Below are 17,097 nucleotides of genomic sequence, written 5' to 3' on the forward strand. Positions count from 1 at the left end.
TACAGGAAACTAGTTTTTTGCGCACCAAACTGCCACTCAACACACCAAGCTTGGCATCAGTTTGTTTGCCAGTTCAGAGGAAGGAACATCTTGTTTGAGACTCTTCAAAATAAATGCTTTTTTTCTGTGTTTCCAGTCAAATTATTGGTCATTTTGAAATATATTTTACATATTGATAATATATAGAGCAGTGCAGTGTTGATTTAAAGAAAATAATCTTGAATTACACCAAGCGAACCAAATTTTATGGGTGAAATGGTGGCATGGGGTGACTTCTCTTCCACCCCAATGCCTTCTCTTCTCCCTTCTCCTCCATTCTAATTCCCATCATCATCATCATCATCAACCAGGACCCTTCTACATGCACACCTCAAAGTAAGTGTACTTTACTGCATTTATTTTTAGTTTGTATGTAATTTTCAGTGAGCTGGAACCAATGACCCAAAAACCCATTGAAGCAATGGTTTCGGTTAACGAGCAACCTTTTGGAACGAATTGTGCTCGTTAACCGAGGGACCACTGTAATTTAAGAATTTTATTACAGAGCAAATTTTTGTATCTCGTGCAAAGTATATGACGTTTATATTCAAATTATTCGCTGTCTTGCAAGGATTCCAGCAATACAAATTATATTCTCCTAACTTTAGTCTGTGTAACTACATATACTATACTGTACAGCTACGTATACTGTACAGCTACGTATACTATACTGTACATTTAGTAAGTGGGAAAACTGGAGCACCTTCGCTTTTGGATTTATTCATGAAATTATCAGGTCATAAGACCCACTAATCCCCCTGACATCGCATCAGAAGGTCAGTAATATGAGACCGCTAATTCCCCACCCTACCCCCACCTGACATTGGTCGTTAGGTCAGGTCAGTTACATGAGACCCACTAATTACCCACAGCTCCATGGGAGTGGAAAATACTAGTTTTTGTTGTAACACATCGTCATTCACAAGGCGCATTGCACGTCTGTATTATTTAGATTCTTAGTTTTTTTAATTTATTTAACCAAACCTTTAGATAAACTATTGAGGATTATTCTAGTGAAGAAATTGAGTTTCTTACTTAATTATAACTGCTTTTACAGTCTCTGGAAGTTTAGACTCTTGGAAAACTTTCCCCAGCACCCAGAAACATTCTGGGGATGTGGACCAGTGTCTGTGTGTGCAAGATACGTAGTTCAGACTCAGAAACTTTTCCCAGTAACCAGAAAAAATTCCGGGGATAAATAGGCTTGTTACCTGGAAATCTCTCATTCCCGGAAGTGCTCTGCACCATTATTTCCAGCTAACGGGAATTGAGTGATTGATAGATAGTGATAATTTCATCCCTGGCGACAACCGCTTAGGTCATATGTCGCCGAATTAAAATCAAGGCTTAAAAGACTAAAATAAAATAATGCAAAATAAAAACTCAATGAATAACATAGAACTTTCATAAAACCCAAAGCTTGTGTAGAAGGCTGGCTTCCTCCACAAAGGAGAGGACGTTCCCTCCTATGTTACCCACTCCTCCTCCCAGCACAAAAGAGATGGTAAGACCCATCTCCCCCTCCCCTGACACTGGGAGAGGTGCTTACAATGAAGACCTCTGAGACTGGGGCACTCCACCAGGAGGTATAGAGCATTCAGTGGGACCAGGCAGTCATCTCAATGGTGGGGGGGGGGCATATGTGGAGGCGGGCCAAAGCAGTCTCTCGGCTGCATGATATCCCCAGGCACCCAATGCAGGGTGGATGTCATGGAGCTTGTTTGCTCCAACAGCATTCCACCTGTATTTCCAACTCGAGCGGATGACTTCTTATTACTGGCTTCATATCAGAAGCAGGTAGAGAGGAACGACTTGCAATTGAGCGAGAAGCAGCTGCTTTCACCACAGCATCAGCATGCTCATTCCCCTTCTTCCCCACATGGGCCAGAACCCACCAAAAGCTAACTTTCCGGCCCCAACAGTGAATGAGAAATAGCCACTGTAAAATATCTATAACTAAGAGATGTGCCGATGAGACATTAGCTAAGCCTGAAGAGCACTGTGAGAATCACAAAAACAATTTAAAAAAGTATGAAGTTGGATAAAAATAATCTTGAGGGCAAGTAAAATTTCCAAAAGTTCTGCAGTAAAAATAGATGCCAATGTGGGGAGACTACCGTCCCGACCTGTAATCGGATAAGGCCATCCCAAAACCCACCCCCTGCATCTGACTTAGGGCCATCGGTGCATCCAGGGACAGTCGTTCTGTGAGAGGAGGCATGCTCTAAAAAAAGAGAATGGACCACACAGGGAGGGAGGGGGTACTTTCCTTCGTTAAAATGCTGACAAACTGAACTTCAGGAAGAATCCACTGAGCTGCACTAGGGAACTGCATGGGGCATATCTGAACAGGAGGAAGACAAGGAATTTTCACAACCTCCTTTACCCTGAAGCCAAAAGGTCATGGGAGGCCTGGATGCTGAGTGTAGAGTGGGGACATGGTCTCGTCAACTACACAAGTGTTGGTTACAGACTGTGGAAGACGGTGGAGGCGAAACTAACTCTGGACCTGGAGATAATGATGTCAAAGATAAAGAGGTGGCTCATCAGCATCAACTAGCACCTGGTGACTGGTGTGGTCACCAGGCGCACCCCGGCATGATGAATAGAGTTCAGTGCATTGAGTCTAGTCTCAGTTTGGATATAATTAGCATGTGGTAAAGGTGTAGCAGAGTTCCTCAGATAGCATCCCATGACATGTGTTCCATGACACACGTCATGGGACACCTTTGGATACAGTAAATTATGACAGTAGTGGTCTGCAAGTCTACCTTTGGATACAGTAAAGTATGACAGTAGTGGTCTGCAAGTCTACCTTTGGATACAGTAAAGTATGACAGTAGTGGTCTGCAAGTCTACCTTTGGATACAGTAAAGTATGACAGTAGTGGTCTGCAAGTCTACCTTTGGATACAGTAAAGTATGACAGTAGTGGTCTGCAAGTCTACCTTTGGATACAGTAAACTATGACAGTAGTGGTCTGCAAGTCTACCTTTGGATACAGTAAAGTATGACAGTAGTGGTCTGCAAGTCTACCTTTGGATACAGTAAAGTATGACAGTAGTGGTCTGCAAGTCTACCTTTGGATACAGTATGACAGTAGCAAGTCTACCTTTGGATACAGTAAAGTATGACAGTAGTGGTCTGCAAGTCTACCTTTGGATACAGTAAAGTATGACAGTAGTGGTCTGCAAGTCTACCTTTGGATACAGTAAACTATGACAGTAGTGGTCTGCAAGTCTACCTTTGGATACAGTAAACTATGACAGTAGTGGTCTGCAAGTCTACCTTTGGATACAGTAAACTATGACAGTAGTGGTCTGCAAGTCTACCTTTGGATACAGTAAAGTATGACAGTAGTGGTCTGCAAGTCTACCTTTGGATACAGTAAACTATGACAGTAGTGGTCTGCAAGTCTACCACAGTAAAGTATGACAGTAAAGTCTACCATAGTCTACCTTTGGATACAGTAAAGTATGACAGTAGTGGTCTGCAAGTCTACCTTTGGATACAGTAAGTATGACAGTAGTGGTCTGCAAGTCTACCTTTGATACAGTAAAGTATGACAGTAGTGGTCTGCAAGTCTACCTTTGGATACAGTAAAGTATGACAGTAGTGGTATGCAAGTCTACCTTTGGATACAAAAACAGTAGTGGTCTGCAAGTCTACCTTTGGATACAGTAAACTATGACAGTAGTGGTCTGCAAGTCTACCTTTGGATACAGTAAACTATGACAGTAGTGGTCTGCAAGTCTACCTTTGGATACAGTAAAGTATGACAGTAGTGGTCTGCAAGTCTACCTTTGGATACAGTAAAGTATGACAGTAGTGGTCTGCAAGTCTACCTTTGGATACAGTAAAGTATGACAGTAGTGGTCTGCAAGTCTACCTTTGGATACAGTAAAGTATGACAGTAGTGGTCTGCAAGTCTACCTTTGGATACAAAAAATTATGACAGTAGTGGTCTGGATCTACCTTTGGATACAGTAAGTATGACGGTATGAAGTCTACCTTTGGATACAGTAAACTATGACAGTAGTGGTCTACCAAGTCTACCTTTGGATACAGTAAGAATATGACAGTAGTGGTCTGCAAGTCTACCTTTTGGATACAAAAATTATGACAGTAGTGGTCTGCAAGTCTACCTTTGGATACAGTAAACTATGACAGTAGTGGTCTGCAAGTCTACCTTTGGATACAGTAAAATATGACAGTAGTGGTCTGCCAAAGTCTACCTTTGGATACAGTAAAAGTATGACAGTAGTGGTCTGCAAGTCTACCTTTGGATACAGTAAGTATGACAGTAGTAGTCTAAGTCTACCTTTGGATGCAATGAAATATGAAGGCAGTAGTGGTCTGCAAGTCTGCAACTTTGGATACAGTAAAGTATGACAGTAATGGTCTGCAAGTCTACCTTTGGATACAGTAAGAATGTAACCAGTAGTGGTCTGCAAGTCTGCCTTTGGATGCAAGTAAACCTGACAGTAGTGGTCACCCAAGTCTACCTTTGGATACAGTAAAAAGTATGACAGTGAGTGGTCTGCAAGTCTACCTTTGGATACAAAAGAAATTATGACCTTGATAAATGGTCTGCAAGTCTACCTTTGGATACAAATAAACTATGACAGTAATTGGTCTGCAAAATTCTACCTTTGGATACAGTAAAGTATGACAGTAGTGGTCTGCAAGTCTACCTTTGGATACAGTAAACTATGACATTATTGGTCTGCAAGTCTACCTTTGGATACAGTAAGCTATGATGATAGTGGTCTGCAAGTCTACCTTTGGATACCCAGTAAGAAGTATGACAGTAGTGGTCTGCAAGTCTACCTTTGGATACAAAAATTAACCGACAGTACAGTAGTGGTCTGCAAGTTTGTCTCTTGAGTTTTTGGATATTTTGAATATTAAAAGAACAAAAAAGCACTATTGATGTTGGTGAATCCAAAATTATATGATTACTGCTGGTCAGACAGTGTTTATTAATGGAAGAATGAGGTGTTGTGAATTAGATCTTCATATTGTTAATATTAATGAAGGATATTTTGAAAAAGTGAACAGTAAGTTTTGAATTAATATTAATGAAGAGCTGTACTATTATGGTATGGATTTCTTTGTCCAGAGTTCAGTGAGGCCCAGGGTGGAGTGTCAACTCAACTTCACTTCAACTTGAACCAAGATGTCAACCTGTTTTGAGACCACCATTCGGGTGTTGGGTGGTCTACTCATATCACCTCACCAAGAACAAATTTTCCTAGATAAAGCTGCTTAAGTTACAATGATATATGGATTAGACTTATAGTGTAGATTTTTCAAATCTTGATTCATTTTACTGTGTTTGTACACTACAGTACTCTACTGATGTCAGTATGTAATGGTTCAGACTTGTTCATTACTTCACCACCCATCTTACTCTGGCAGTTTGTCATGCATTTACAATATTGTATTTCATTATTCTGTGGTGGTAGTAACACCCAGGTACTGTATGTAGGTACAATCTGCTGATTTGTTCCACTTCATATTTGGATTCAGCCGTTTTGATATTGGGCTTCCTTTTAGTGTATGCGATGTATGATAAAAGGCAGATTAGTTAACCCTCAAGTTATGAGCTCGAGTAATGGTATTGTATTAACATTATCTGAAAAAGTACTGAATGAGTTTTTGGTCGCGAATATCCACATTATGGAAGGTTTTTGGAAGTTCTAGAGTTAAAGAGTTTTATAAATTTTTGACAGTATCCAATATTTCATTAGACTGAAAATGAAATACTGTACTATATACAGACAGTGCGGTAATAAAAAACATTAACATCATCGTTATCATCAACATTTTTCACGGTCATATTTTCACTTGCATGGGCTGACTATGATTGCCTGCTATCTTACGGCCTCTTTCATTAGGTTCTTATTTTTAAGCCATTTCTCACAACTTCTCTCCATGTCATTCATGGTGTGCCTGGTTCTCCTCCCTCCCATTCAACTCATGCATCTCTTAACCCAATTTTCTATTCTTCTGTGTCTCCACTTGCCCCAAACTATTTGCCTACCTCTACACAAAACCTTACTAATACTCTCAATGCCTGTTGGATGAGATGACTGTGTGCTAAGAGAGACATTGTAAACTTCTGTGTTACATGTAACACCTCCCCCTTACAAGAGGGTGGTGTTGTAGTAGACAGAAAACTCTCAATTTGAATTTAATGTGGTTAAGTCAGAACACTTTTTGGTGTTCTGATATTAATCTGAGTTAGTGAAACGCTTGGCAATTTGATGCACTAGAAGTGTAAATTAAGGTTAACTTCAGCAGCACCTGGACTATTTGGTTCCATCTAATCCCTTCATTCTGGATGGCTTCAGAATTCTTGAGCTGCCTACTGACAGGCAGCTGCCAATTGAAGAATTGATTCTAAAATCTAATATTTGGCTGAGCTCAAAACTAAGTGGCTCAACTCACTGTCCCTCCTCCCATAGGAAAATGTGAAGGCTACTGGGACTGAAAAGATCACTGCTTGGGGAAAACCCAAAATGGCTACCCTGAACTTAACATGCTCCTTCAGCCTCTCTTATCTTAAATGATCAATAGTTGCAATAGAGAATACTAATTGATTAGATTGAATTTGCAGCCACTAATGTTTTAAGTCCTGTTCTGTGTCCTGGGTCGCCTATGGCTTAGCATGTTTCCGTGAGAAAATGAAATGTCTTTCTACCTTTGGCTGATGTATAATGAACAGCTACCCATCAGAGTGAATGGTGTCACTGGCAACCCCTTTCCCAGGTTCCATAGGCCAGCCAACTGTTTATAGACTTCACACAAGCGCCTGCGAATAATCGCCATTCTACGTCTTATTCATCAAAACCCCAGCAAGGTTCTTCATTCTCTCTGTATATTACACTCAGAGTGTTGTTATGTTCTGGCAGCTGGCATAAAATGGATTTTTCAGGATCAGTTCTTCATTAAATGAAATCACATTTATATTTTGTAATTTACATAACTGTCTTTCAGGTAGACCTGGGAGAATCGACTAGTTTACTGGATTCAACAGTGGTTCAGGTGCCTTATCTGATGTTAATCTTTACTCTCGAGGAAACCTCCAAGCAAGTAGAGGCCAGACTCTTCGACTTCCAGAAGTCACAACTATTCAGTTAGAGTTCCGTGATCTGTCTCGTGTCTGGGGAATCCATTGTATGAGGTGAGAATACAATAGATGCCTACCTTGTCCAGATATGCAATATATTTTAGGGAAAAAAGAAAAATATCTACAGTACAATGAAAAACAATTTCTTACCTTATATGCATCCAGTACAAAAAATAAAGCAATCCTCTATTGCTTCATTGACAGCTAAAAGGGAATTACCAAGTGACCTGTAATATCTTTATTATTGCACCCTATGCTGGCCAACTAGTCCTAGCCTAGGTACTTGACATGCTCCTGCAGTAGACTACATTGTCTGGTCAGGTCTGTAGAAGTGCACAAGTAGGAAATCTTCGTTTCCAATCAAAACTACAAAATGGAATTGTTAGCCTCATTTAATTTTGAATAGACTTTTGTCTTGTTTGTCAAAAAATGTATTATTTTTAAAAAACAAGGAAAATATATTCTAAATTTTTGTTCTGAATATTTTTGTATTATTTATATGTTATATGAATAAAGGATACATATAGTACTGTACAATAACCCTTCACCATCCAAGGTTTACCAACTGTAAGGTTTCAGTAGCCACATTTTATATTATGCTGTAATCAGACATATCTAGTTGCCTCAACAATTTACTGGCCCCAGTTGCAATTGGGGTTACAATTTCAAATTCTGTGGCATTACTAAAATAACAAGTCTCTAGTGCACTCTAAGATTAAGAGAAAGCAGCGGAGGACTCTCAGAAGCGTCCTTATGTGAGAAAGCGGACTCGTGTGATGGAGGACAAATAAAAGCATAGCTACATGTTTTGTAAGACTACAGTATTAAGCGTACCCTTTTTCATCACTTTGTAATAAACCTAGCCATGCCTATGTGTGTTTATGATAACCATAACATTATATATATATTTAGTGGTATAAATGGTGCCGTAAAATGGGAAACTTGGGGTTGGGTCTTGGGTGCCTGGAACCAATTTGAATAAATCCCATAGGTTCTGTACTTTAGATTATGTTGGGGGTCCCAATTATGCGTGATAGCAAGGGATGACTGTACTGTGCTGTATATACTTGTGACACTGGCCCAGATTTAGCTTCTGGTGTTGTGGTACAGAGGTACCAAGTGACAGCACTAGGATCCCCTTCCTCTATCAGAATAAACAATTAAAATTTAGAATTGAGAAAAAAAAAATACATTCAAATAATGGAACCTAGCGAACCTAAATGGCCCTAGAGCTGCTTTGATCACGTCATGCATCGTATTCTTATAGATTATTAACACTTGAGCGTCACGTTATCTAGTGAATTTAGTCAATATTGTCTTTCCTTGTGGTTATCATCACATATATATATATATATATATATATATATATATATATATATATATATATATATATATATATATATATATATATATATATATATATATATATATATATATATATATATATATATATATATATATATATATATATATATATATATATATATATATAATATATATATATATATATATATATATATATATATATATATATATATATATACAGTAACCCTCGGTTAACGAACTCAATCCGTTCCAGAAGGTTAGTTAGATTGTAACGAAAAGTTCGTTAACGAAACCATTGTTTCAATGGGTTTTTGAGTAGTGGTTCCAGCTCACCGAAAATTTCTAAATTCAACAAAATGGTGAAAAGTTCACTTACTTTGAGGTGTGTATGTAGAAGGCTCCTGGATGATGATGATGATGATGATGATGGGATTTAGAATGGGGGTGGAGGAGAAGGAAGAAGAGAAGGCATTGGGGTGGAAGAGAAGTCACCCCATGGTATACATTCACCAATAAAATTTTAGCTCTCCCGTGTAATTCAAGATTATTTTCTTTAAATCAACACTGCACTGCATTATATATTGTCAATATGTAAAATATATTTCAAAATGACCAATAATTTGCTTGGAAACACAGAAAAAAAGCATTTAGTTGAAGAGAGTCTCAGCAAGATGTTACCTCCAGTGAAAACAGAGAGACTAACGCCTGTTTGCTGTGTTATGAGGCTGGATGCGCGCATTAAACTAGTCACTTTGCAGCAATTATGTTCAATAATTGTTAAAATCACTAAAAATTGAATATTAAACTTTTAAAATTATTGAATAGTATAAACTTCTTGATATTTACTAAAATAGTAAGGAATTTAAGCCCTAGAACCGATTAATGTGGCGGACTGATACTAAAGCTGGTTGCCCGGTCAGTGCAAGCGAAAACATGTTGGTCGGTTGTTAAGATATTAGTTAACGTTTTGTTAGTTAACGAATTGAAGATCTTATGGAAGGCAGTTCGTTAACGAAATTTAGATTAACCGAGATTCGTTAAACGAGAGGTCACTGTATATATATATATATATATATCCCATTGTTCCAATGGGATTTTGGTAATGTTTCCAGCTCACAGAAAATTACATACAAAGTAAAAATATATGCAGTAAAGTACACTTACTTTGAGGTGTGTATGTAGAGACTCTAGTTGATGATGATGATGGGGTAAGTGGGGGGTGGAAGAGAATCACTCTATGCCATTTCACCCAAAAATTTTAGTTCACTTGGTGTAATTCAAGATTATTTTCTTTAAATCAACACTGCACTGCATTATATATTGTCAATATGTAAATAAACTTCAGAATGACCAATACAGTAATTGTACTGTAAAACGTAAAATAGTATATGTTCAAGGAGTCTCAAGCAGGAGCTTCCTCCACTGAGCAGGGACACACACTGAAGCCATTTGGGTGAGTCAAGTGGCCTGTTGCTACACTAAAACTAGTTCCTTGTACTTCAATTATGTTAAATAATTGTTAAAATGACTAAAAACTTTAATATAAGACTTGGAAAATTATTGAATAGTACAACCTTCTTGATATTTACTCAAAATTGTAGCGAATTTAAGCCCTAAAACCGATTACTGTATTAGGACTAACACTACAGCTGGTGAGCGGCAAAAGCAGGTAAAATCATGTTGGGAAAAATTAAGTAAGTCGTTAACCAAAATTTTTTACGTTAGCGAAGTGAAGAATCTTATGGAAGGTATTTGGTTTACCGAAATTTGTTAACCGATTCGTTAACGAGGATCACTGTCTGATATATTATTTTATGTCAATGTAAACTATTCTGAACTTGGTTAATTTTGTATTTTCAGTAATTGGAGGACCCAGAGGCCCCCCCCCTTTGTTGAATTAACGAGGTATAATATATTTATTATTATTACAGCATTATTATTATTAAAGTAAATTTGTTCTTTCAGGACAAAGTTAATTTTAGAGAGTGAACACATCCACAAACTGCCTAAGACTGAGGGTCTGGTCCAATATTCATCAATGCTCAGACAGGACAGTGGCGCCTCACTCTACCATCACCTTGGGGGCACGAGAGACTCCTACTATGAATACCTGCTACAGTGGATCCAAACTGGCCGAACCAAAGATTAGTAAGTGACTTTTAAGGTGTATGACAAATTAAAGGTAAAGCATAAAATTTAGTTTGTTTAGAGAGATGTGATGTAATGGAAAGGAAAGACAGTGTGAAGATATGAAAATTATGTACTTGTACTGAACTGTTGGAACCAACTTCAGTATCACAGATTTTATCAGGAACAGAATACCTCAGTATAATATGGAGGTACATTATTTATGAGTGTAGGCCCCAGGGATATGGCCTCAAAAATTTTTGCTTACAGAATTCACCTAGAAAGGTTGGCTCTTTGAATAGGAGTCCTGCTGTTTAATTGTAATGAGAGTAGTGATGAAAAACAAAATAATTTCTGCTGCACTTACCAATATGTGTAGGCGAGTGCTGTTCTTTTGTGCATTCATGTGCACATGATTATATACAGTATAGTCTGGGTTTACGCGATATTTTTATACGCGACAATATTTACGCCGTACTTTCCAATTTATAAGCGCGCAAGGTGCTGGGCGCTGACGCCACCGCTAACGCCAGACTCGCGTCGATGACGCCGCGGACTGTGATTGGCCCATATCCTTACCACCCACGCACCTCTCTGCCGCCATGATTGGTCTATTTAACCTTGTGTGCACCTGCCACCAGGGCTGATAACCTTGGCCTATCTGACTTCATTGTCCCCGCGTGATGCCTCACCGTGCCCAGGAACCTGTTTTGTTTTATTGTTTCTACACAATGGCTCCCGCTGGACCCCCACCACCCCTGAGAAACCTTGAACTACCTAGCTCGAGCTGTAATGATTGTTTATTAGACCACAGCTTACAGCCCAGCGACATAACACATAACAGTGAGTACTGTACATGCCTCGGGATAAACCACATACAGTTGACACACCCTGGGTCAGGACCCAGGACCTGACCCCGCCACTAAGTACTTGACCGAGGGCATGACCTACATCCACACCTTGGTAAAGGTCAATCACGGGCTGGTTCTTCCCCATAAAGGCCCTGCAGTCCCGGCCCACAGGCCAGTCTAGCTGTCACAGTCATTCCCAATTCATATTCAGACAACTTTCACAACACTATTCACGGAAGACGGAGTCACGCCATCATTAGTCGAGGTGAGGAAACTCCTCCCCTGCACCCAGAGTCCAACACTGTCTTCAACAGCACTGCTGGGCCTCCCACAGGTCACAAGTGAGTCTTTGTCAGAGCTATGCATAGGGTGAATTATTTACGTTGGAAGAGTATTCATTTCATGTTTGTTTCATGAAGTGTGTCTAGGAACGAAATATGATGTTCGAAAGTAATGTGTCCATGCCAAGTATGTGCTAGTAACTGATATAATTTTCATTAATGTGCCTGTCATATTGAGCGAATAATAAATAGCAGTATTGAAAGAGGTGTTTATACGATGTCCCTTAAGAACGAATATATGTGAATTACTAACCGCCACGCTACCAAACTTCCTGTCTTTACATCCTACAACATTCTATTCTATCTATACTTTCTACTGAAACCCCCCTCTCATTACAAAGCCACCCAAGCGCAGGAAGGTGTGCGACGCTGCCTTAAGCTATGAGGTTAAGTACAAGATCTCCAGGAGTTAGAAAGGCACGGTCAGAGGGATCTGGCCAGACAATATGGAGTGAATGAATCGGGACGATCCGCACGATCAAGAAGGATGCCGCAAGATCAAAGAACACATGAGCATTACAAAGTCTGAAGGTGCCTCGCTGGTGAAATACTGCCACAATAAGGTGCTGCTGAAGATCGAGGGTTTGTTGGTAAGCTACATTATTCGTCAGTCAAGAAGGAACATGGGAGTAACACTGGCAGTGCAGGACTACGCCGAGAACTCTACAAATCAATGGCAATAAAATGGGAGTTGCAGAGCCCGGGTTCTGCTTCCGCTGTGGCTGAAAGGTTTAAAAGACGAAAAGGTCACCAATATTGAGATAGTCGGAGAAGGAGCAAGTGCCGATCGGCTGCCGGCATGAATTTTCCTCCCATTTCCGGAAAATTATGGAGGAAGTACAGTACACCGACGCACAGCTGTTCAATATGGATGAATCAGGGTTGTACTGGAAAAAATTGCCATCCAAGACCTTCTCGAGTTGAGTCTGCGAAGCAAGTGTCGGGGCAAAATGCAGAAGGAGCGATCACCGTGACTGTTCACCACCAATGCCCGGCACTGCTGTTGAAGTTGTCTGTCATCCACAAAGTCTGCAAGCCGCATTCATACAAGAATATGGGCATGAGCAAGTTAAATGTCCACTGGCTAGCCTCAGGGAAGAGTGGATATTCTCTGGTCTGCCCTCTCCTGGTTTGATAACTGTCTTGTTCCTGATGTCAAGAAATTCTGCCGCAAAATAATGCCATTCAACATTTGTTGCTCCTCAGCAACGCACTAGACACTCTCGCCTATTGCTGATCGCTCCCAACGAACGTGGTCTTCCTTCCCTAACACTACGTCGTTAATCCAGCCCATGGTTCAGGAGTTGATTTGCAACGGAAGGCTGCTTTCTCCACCAAGAAGTTTTGGCTCCTGAACGATCACCAACACCAAGGATGAATTGCAGAACTACAGAGTGGCACCGGATAGAGCGAGGACGAGGATCACGAACAAGATTTAGCTGACCATGAAGTGCGAGTCAAGCAGTTATGGAAACTGTTTAACGGAAGAAAGCTGTTGATTTCTTGGTGGAGGCATGGGGCAGCTATCTGTGGCAACGATTCGTCACAGGTGGCGTCAAGTGTTGGAGGTATCCCAGGTGGGAGGCGAGGCAAGTGGTGGCTGGAGAGGCTCAGTCTGTTGCTGTGGCATTGGAGAATGCAGAGGCTGCACAAAGTGTTAGAGCTGCAGGCTTCTCCGAGACCACATGAGGACATCTGGAGGTAATCAGCAACCTGAGGTGACTCTGGACGAGATGTTGGAAGATGATGGCGTCATTGAGCAGCCAGGTGTTACAAGAGAACAAGAGCGAAACTAACACATGCTGATGTGAAGGAAATCATCGAGGCAGCTGAGATTGAGCTCCTCCTTAAGACCCAGTCAAAGCATAGCTACAAGTGTCTAATAACCATCAGTTGCAATCCTGGAGCCCTATGTTAAGCTGTATCCTGACCACATCAATGCTGGCAGTCCAACAAAACATTACAGGTTCTTCACCCCGCCACCTACAGCCAGCCCAAGTCACAGTGATAGTGAGGATGGACTTTGAGGGTTTGACAGAGCCCTGCAAGCCTCTGTGGTGGATAGAGATACAAGTGATACAGTGAGGACCAATAATCTGCCCTCTGCCTCGGAAAACCCCCCCCCATCCCGTGTGCCCAGCCATCTCTTCTACTAATGTAAGTGTTAAAAACCGAATATTATTGATGCAGTCATCGCCAGTTAACGTCCTAGATACATTCTTGAAACATGGCGTTAACGAAATGGATGTTGTCGATCATAACATAAACATTGTATTTATACTTACGTGTTTGTGGAATACTATATCCTTACATATACACTCTTACTCTTAAATCACTTCTGTAATGTGATACAGGTGATTAATTTTATCTCTTGTGCAAAATATGACATTTATATTCAAATTATTAAGCTGTCTTACAAAGTTCAGCAATGCAAATTATATTCTCTAACTTTAGTCTGTGATATTATATACAGGTAGTTCTGCTACTCTTAGCGATAATTGTGTTCTTGTAAAATATACGTGTTATAGAAAATCGCGTAATAGAAATAACAGGGCTTATGGAGAAAATAGGGTTAGGTGCAGATTACTAAAATCGAAAAAATTTAGTAGTTAGCCTAACACAAAGAGATAGCACAGTCTAAATAAATGTTACATTCATATCTAATAATGAAATCATACAGTAAATTTAACACTTTACATCGAAAAAATATGAATGTAACTTGATGGGGGAGAAGGGTGATTTGAGGTTGATAACATCGAGCTTCTCTTCAAGTGTTATATCCTTTCTTTTCGATAATCACGGAATTCTATCATCAGAACGCTTTTGGAATATTCTTCTTTACCATATTCACAGTTAATACCACAAAATTGGAGAAATATTAAGCAAAAATCGCGTTATAGCAAACAAAGCGTTAAGCGTTATACAAATATTGTTCGAATTCATAAATGCGTTAGAGCAAATTGCGTTATCAAAACAGCGTTATAGCAGAACTCACTGTAAGATAAAACTGTAAGCCTAAAACCTGGCTGGGCAGATGGGGAAAGGGAGGGGGCGGCGAGGAGCTTGGGGGAGGGACGGGAGGTGGTGGTACGTTTGACAGTTGGGGCCCAAGGTCTAACGTGTGTTTATTTATCAGTCCTTAAGTGACTAAGCTCTCTTATAAAATGCCAGTGAAATAACCTGGGAGAATATAATTTACATTGCTGGGATTCTTGTAAGATAGTGGTTAATTTGAATATAAACAACCTATAATTTGCACTAGACATAACAATTTTAGTACCGTAATCAATTTAGTACATGTACACTCCAGCTTTGCACTAAGGTCATTTATTTCTTTTTCGTTTCTTTTAGTATGGTGTGTGCCTGTAAATGAATGAAAATAAATGAAGTGGTCCTTGTTAACCGAGGACCACTGTATACAATGTACAATATTGACTAAATTCACTGATAACGTACACAACTAATGAAACACAGAGGTTAGAAAGGCTAATAAAATAACATAATGTCTATGCGATGCTTACTTGATGCTGCGTGACTCGCCTGCTCTAAGGCCACTTCGTTTCGATGTCCCTTATTTGAATGGGTTTTTCAAATATTTTTCATGGGGCGTGGGCGTATATCGTGTTATTTTACTACAACGTCACGTATTGTGTCGGAAGGGTAGTCTGGGGGTTGGCCAGTCTCTATTTCAATTAATCATATGTTCTGTTATTTCGTTTACGTTTCGTTTCAGCGGACTTCCCGGGTTTAATTGACCCACGTAAACTGACTACTTATTATACTGTGTATACAGTATATATATATATATATATATATATATATATATATATATATATATATATATATATATATATATATATATATATATATATATATATATATATATATATATATATATATATATATATATATATATATATATATATATATATATATATATATATATATATATATATATATATATCTTGATAAAATCACAAGGGAAGATAGAAAAAGCAGTGCACTAGCTTTAGTCTTTATTCAAGACATCTTCAAGGGCAACTGATATGGACAGAGGCAATATCAGGACAAAATAACTATCATACATCTGAAGGTTGATAAGAACAAACTAATGTTCAAAACGATAATGAAATATATAAATAAAAACAACCTTATCTAATAAAAAAAAAAAAAAAAAAAAAAAAAAAAAAAAAAAAAAAAAAAACACACCCACACCAACACAAAACAACATATATATATATATATATATATATATATATATATATATATATATATATATATATATATATATATATATATATATATATATATATATATATATATATATATATATATATATATATATATATATATATATATATATATATATAATTTATTTATTTTATTTTCTCAGTTTGAGAGATGACTACAATGAAAGTGTATCTGGGATGGAGCACCACTTAGCAGGAAGGACAGAACCCAGTAATCTGCTTTTCTTTGAGAACTTCATGGCAGTAGCAAAAACTTTGTCAACAAGATGGATGAGCTGACCTGTTACCTGCCAGGAACTCTTGCTTGGTGTTCATTATGGAATGCAAAACACCACATGAAGTTAGCAGAACAACTGATGTACACTTGTACTCTAACATGTATGTACACCAATCTTATCTCCAGAAATTACTTATTTCAACACACAGGTACTGTATCATGCAAGTTTAGAGGTTGTTTATTGTTCCTGATGGAATTGGCATTCTTCAGAAGCAATAGTATACTTAAAATGTGAAATTTAAGTTGACTTTTTCAAAAAAAATTTATCGTGTTAAAGCCTTTGTTGTAAACTGAGTGGGATCCATTCATTCTGTAAAACCATTAAATTAAGCAAAAGAAGTCAAGATTTAGATATACAGTAATAGTATGGAGAACATTGCTCTTGCTCTTAAGGCTCATTTACTTAAAAAGAAAATGCTTATAAGTAAGTTAAATTTTAAGTCTACTTAAAAATGAGTCTTATCAATGACCCTTATTATTGTTGTGGTCAACCCTTTAGGGCAACAGTGCAACTTGGAATGTTATTCAAATTAATGCCCGACAATTTTATTCAGCTGAGAAAACCCTTGCCACTCCTGGACTTATGATGGGGTTGGGACCAAATCCGAGTAAGTGAAGTTGAATTGATTAAGTAAAGTCGAAAATCTGAAGATACAGTGATCCTCGGTTAACTGGCGCCTCGATTAGCAATTACCTTCCATAAGATTCACTTCGGTTAACGAGCAATCCCTCGATTAATGAATCCTTCTACG

The 17,097-nt window shown here is 38.7% G+C and overlaps 1 protein-coding gene across 1 annotated transcript in view; it reads left to right on the top strand.

Annotated features, from left to right (window-relative positions):
- LOC121860164 (endoplasmic reticulum mannosyl-oligosaccharide 1,2-alpha-mannosidase-like) overlaps positions 1 to 17,097 on the top strand; it is a gene marked incomplete in the record, with an annotated part of 67,180 nt that overhangs the window by 27,950 nt on the left and 22,133 nt on the right. The window contains 6 exon segments of the mRNA XM_042357221.1: positions 5,161 to 5,228; positions 5,230 to 5,301; positions 7,041 to 7,179; positions 10,517 to 10,558; positions 10,561 to 10,587; positions 10,590 to 10,647. Of these exon segments, the coding sequence (XP_042213155.1) occupies positions 5,161 to 5,228; positions 5,230 to 5,301; positions 7,041 to 7,179; positions 10,517 to 10,558; positions 10,561 to 10,587; positions 10,590 to 10,647 (406 nt within the window).

Source organism: Homarus americanus, unplaced genomic scaffold (genome assembly GCF_018991925.1).
Source record: "Homarus americanus isolate GMGI-L3 unplaced genomic scaffold, GMGI_Hamer_2.0 scaffold5831, whole genome shotgun sequence".
NCBI lineage: Eukaryota > Metazoa > Arthropoda > Malacostraca > Decapoda > Nephropidae > Homarus > Homarus americanus.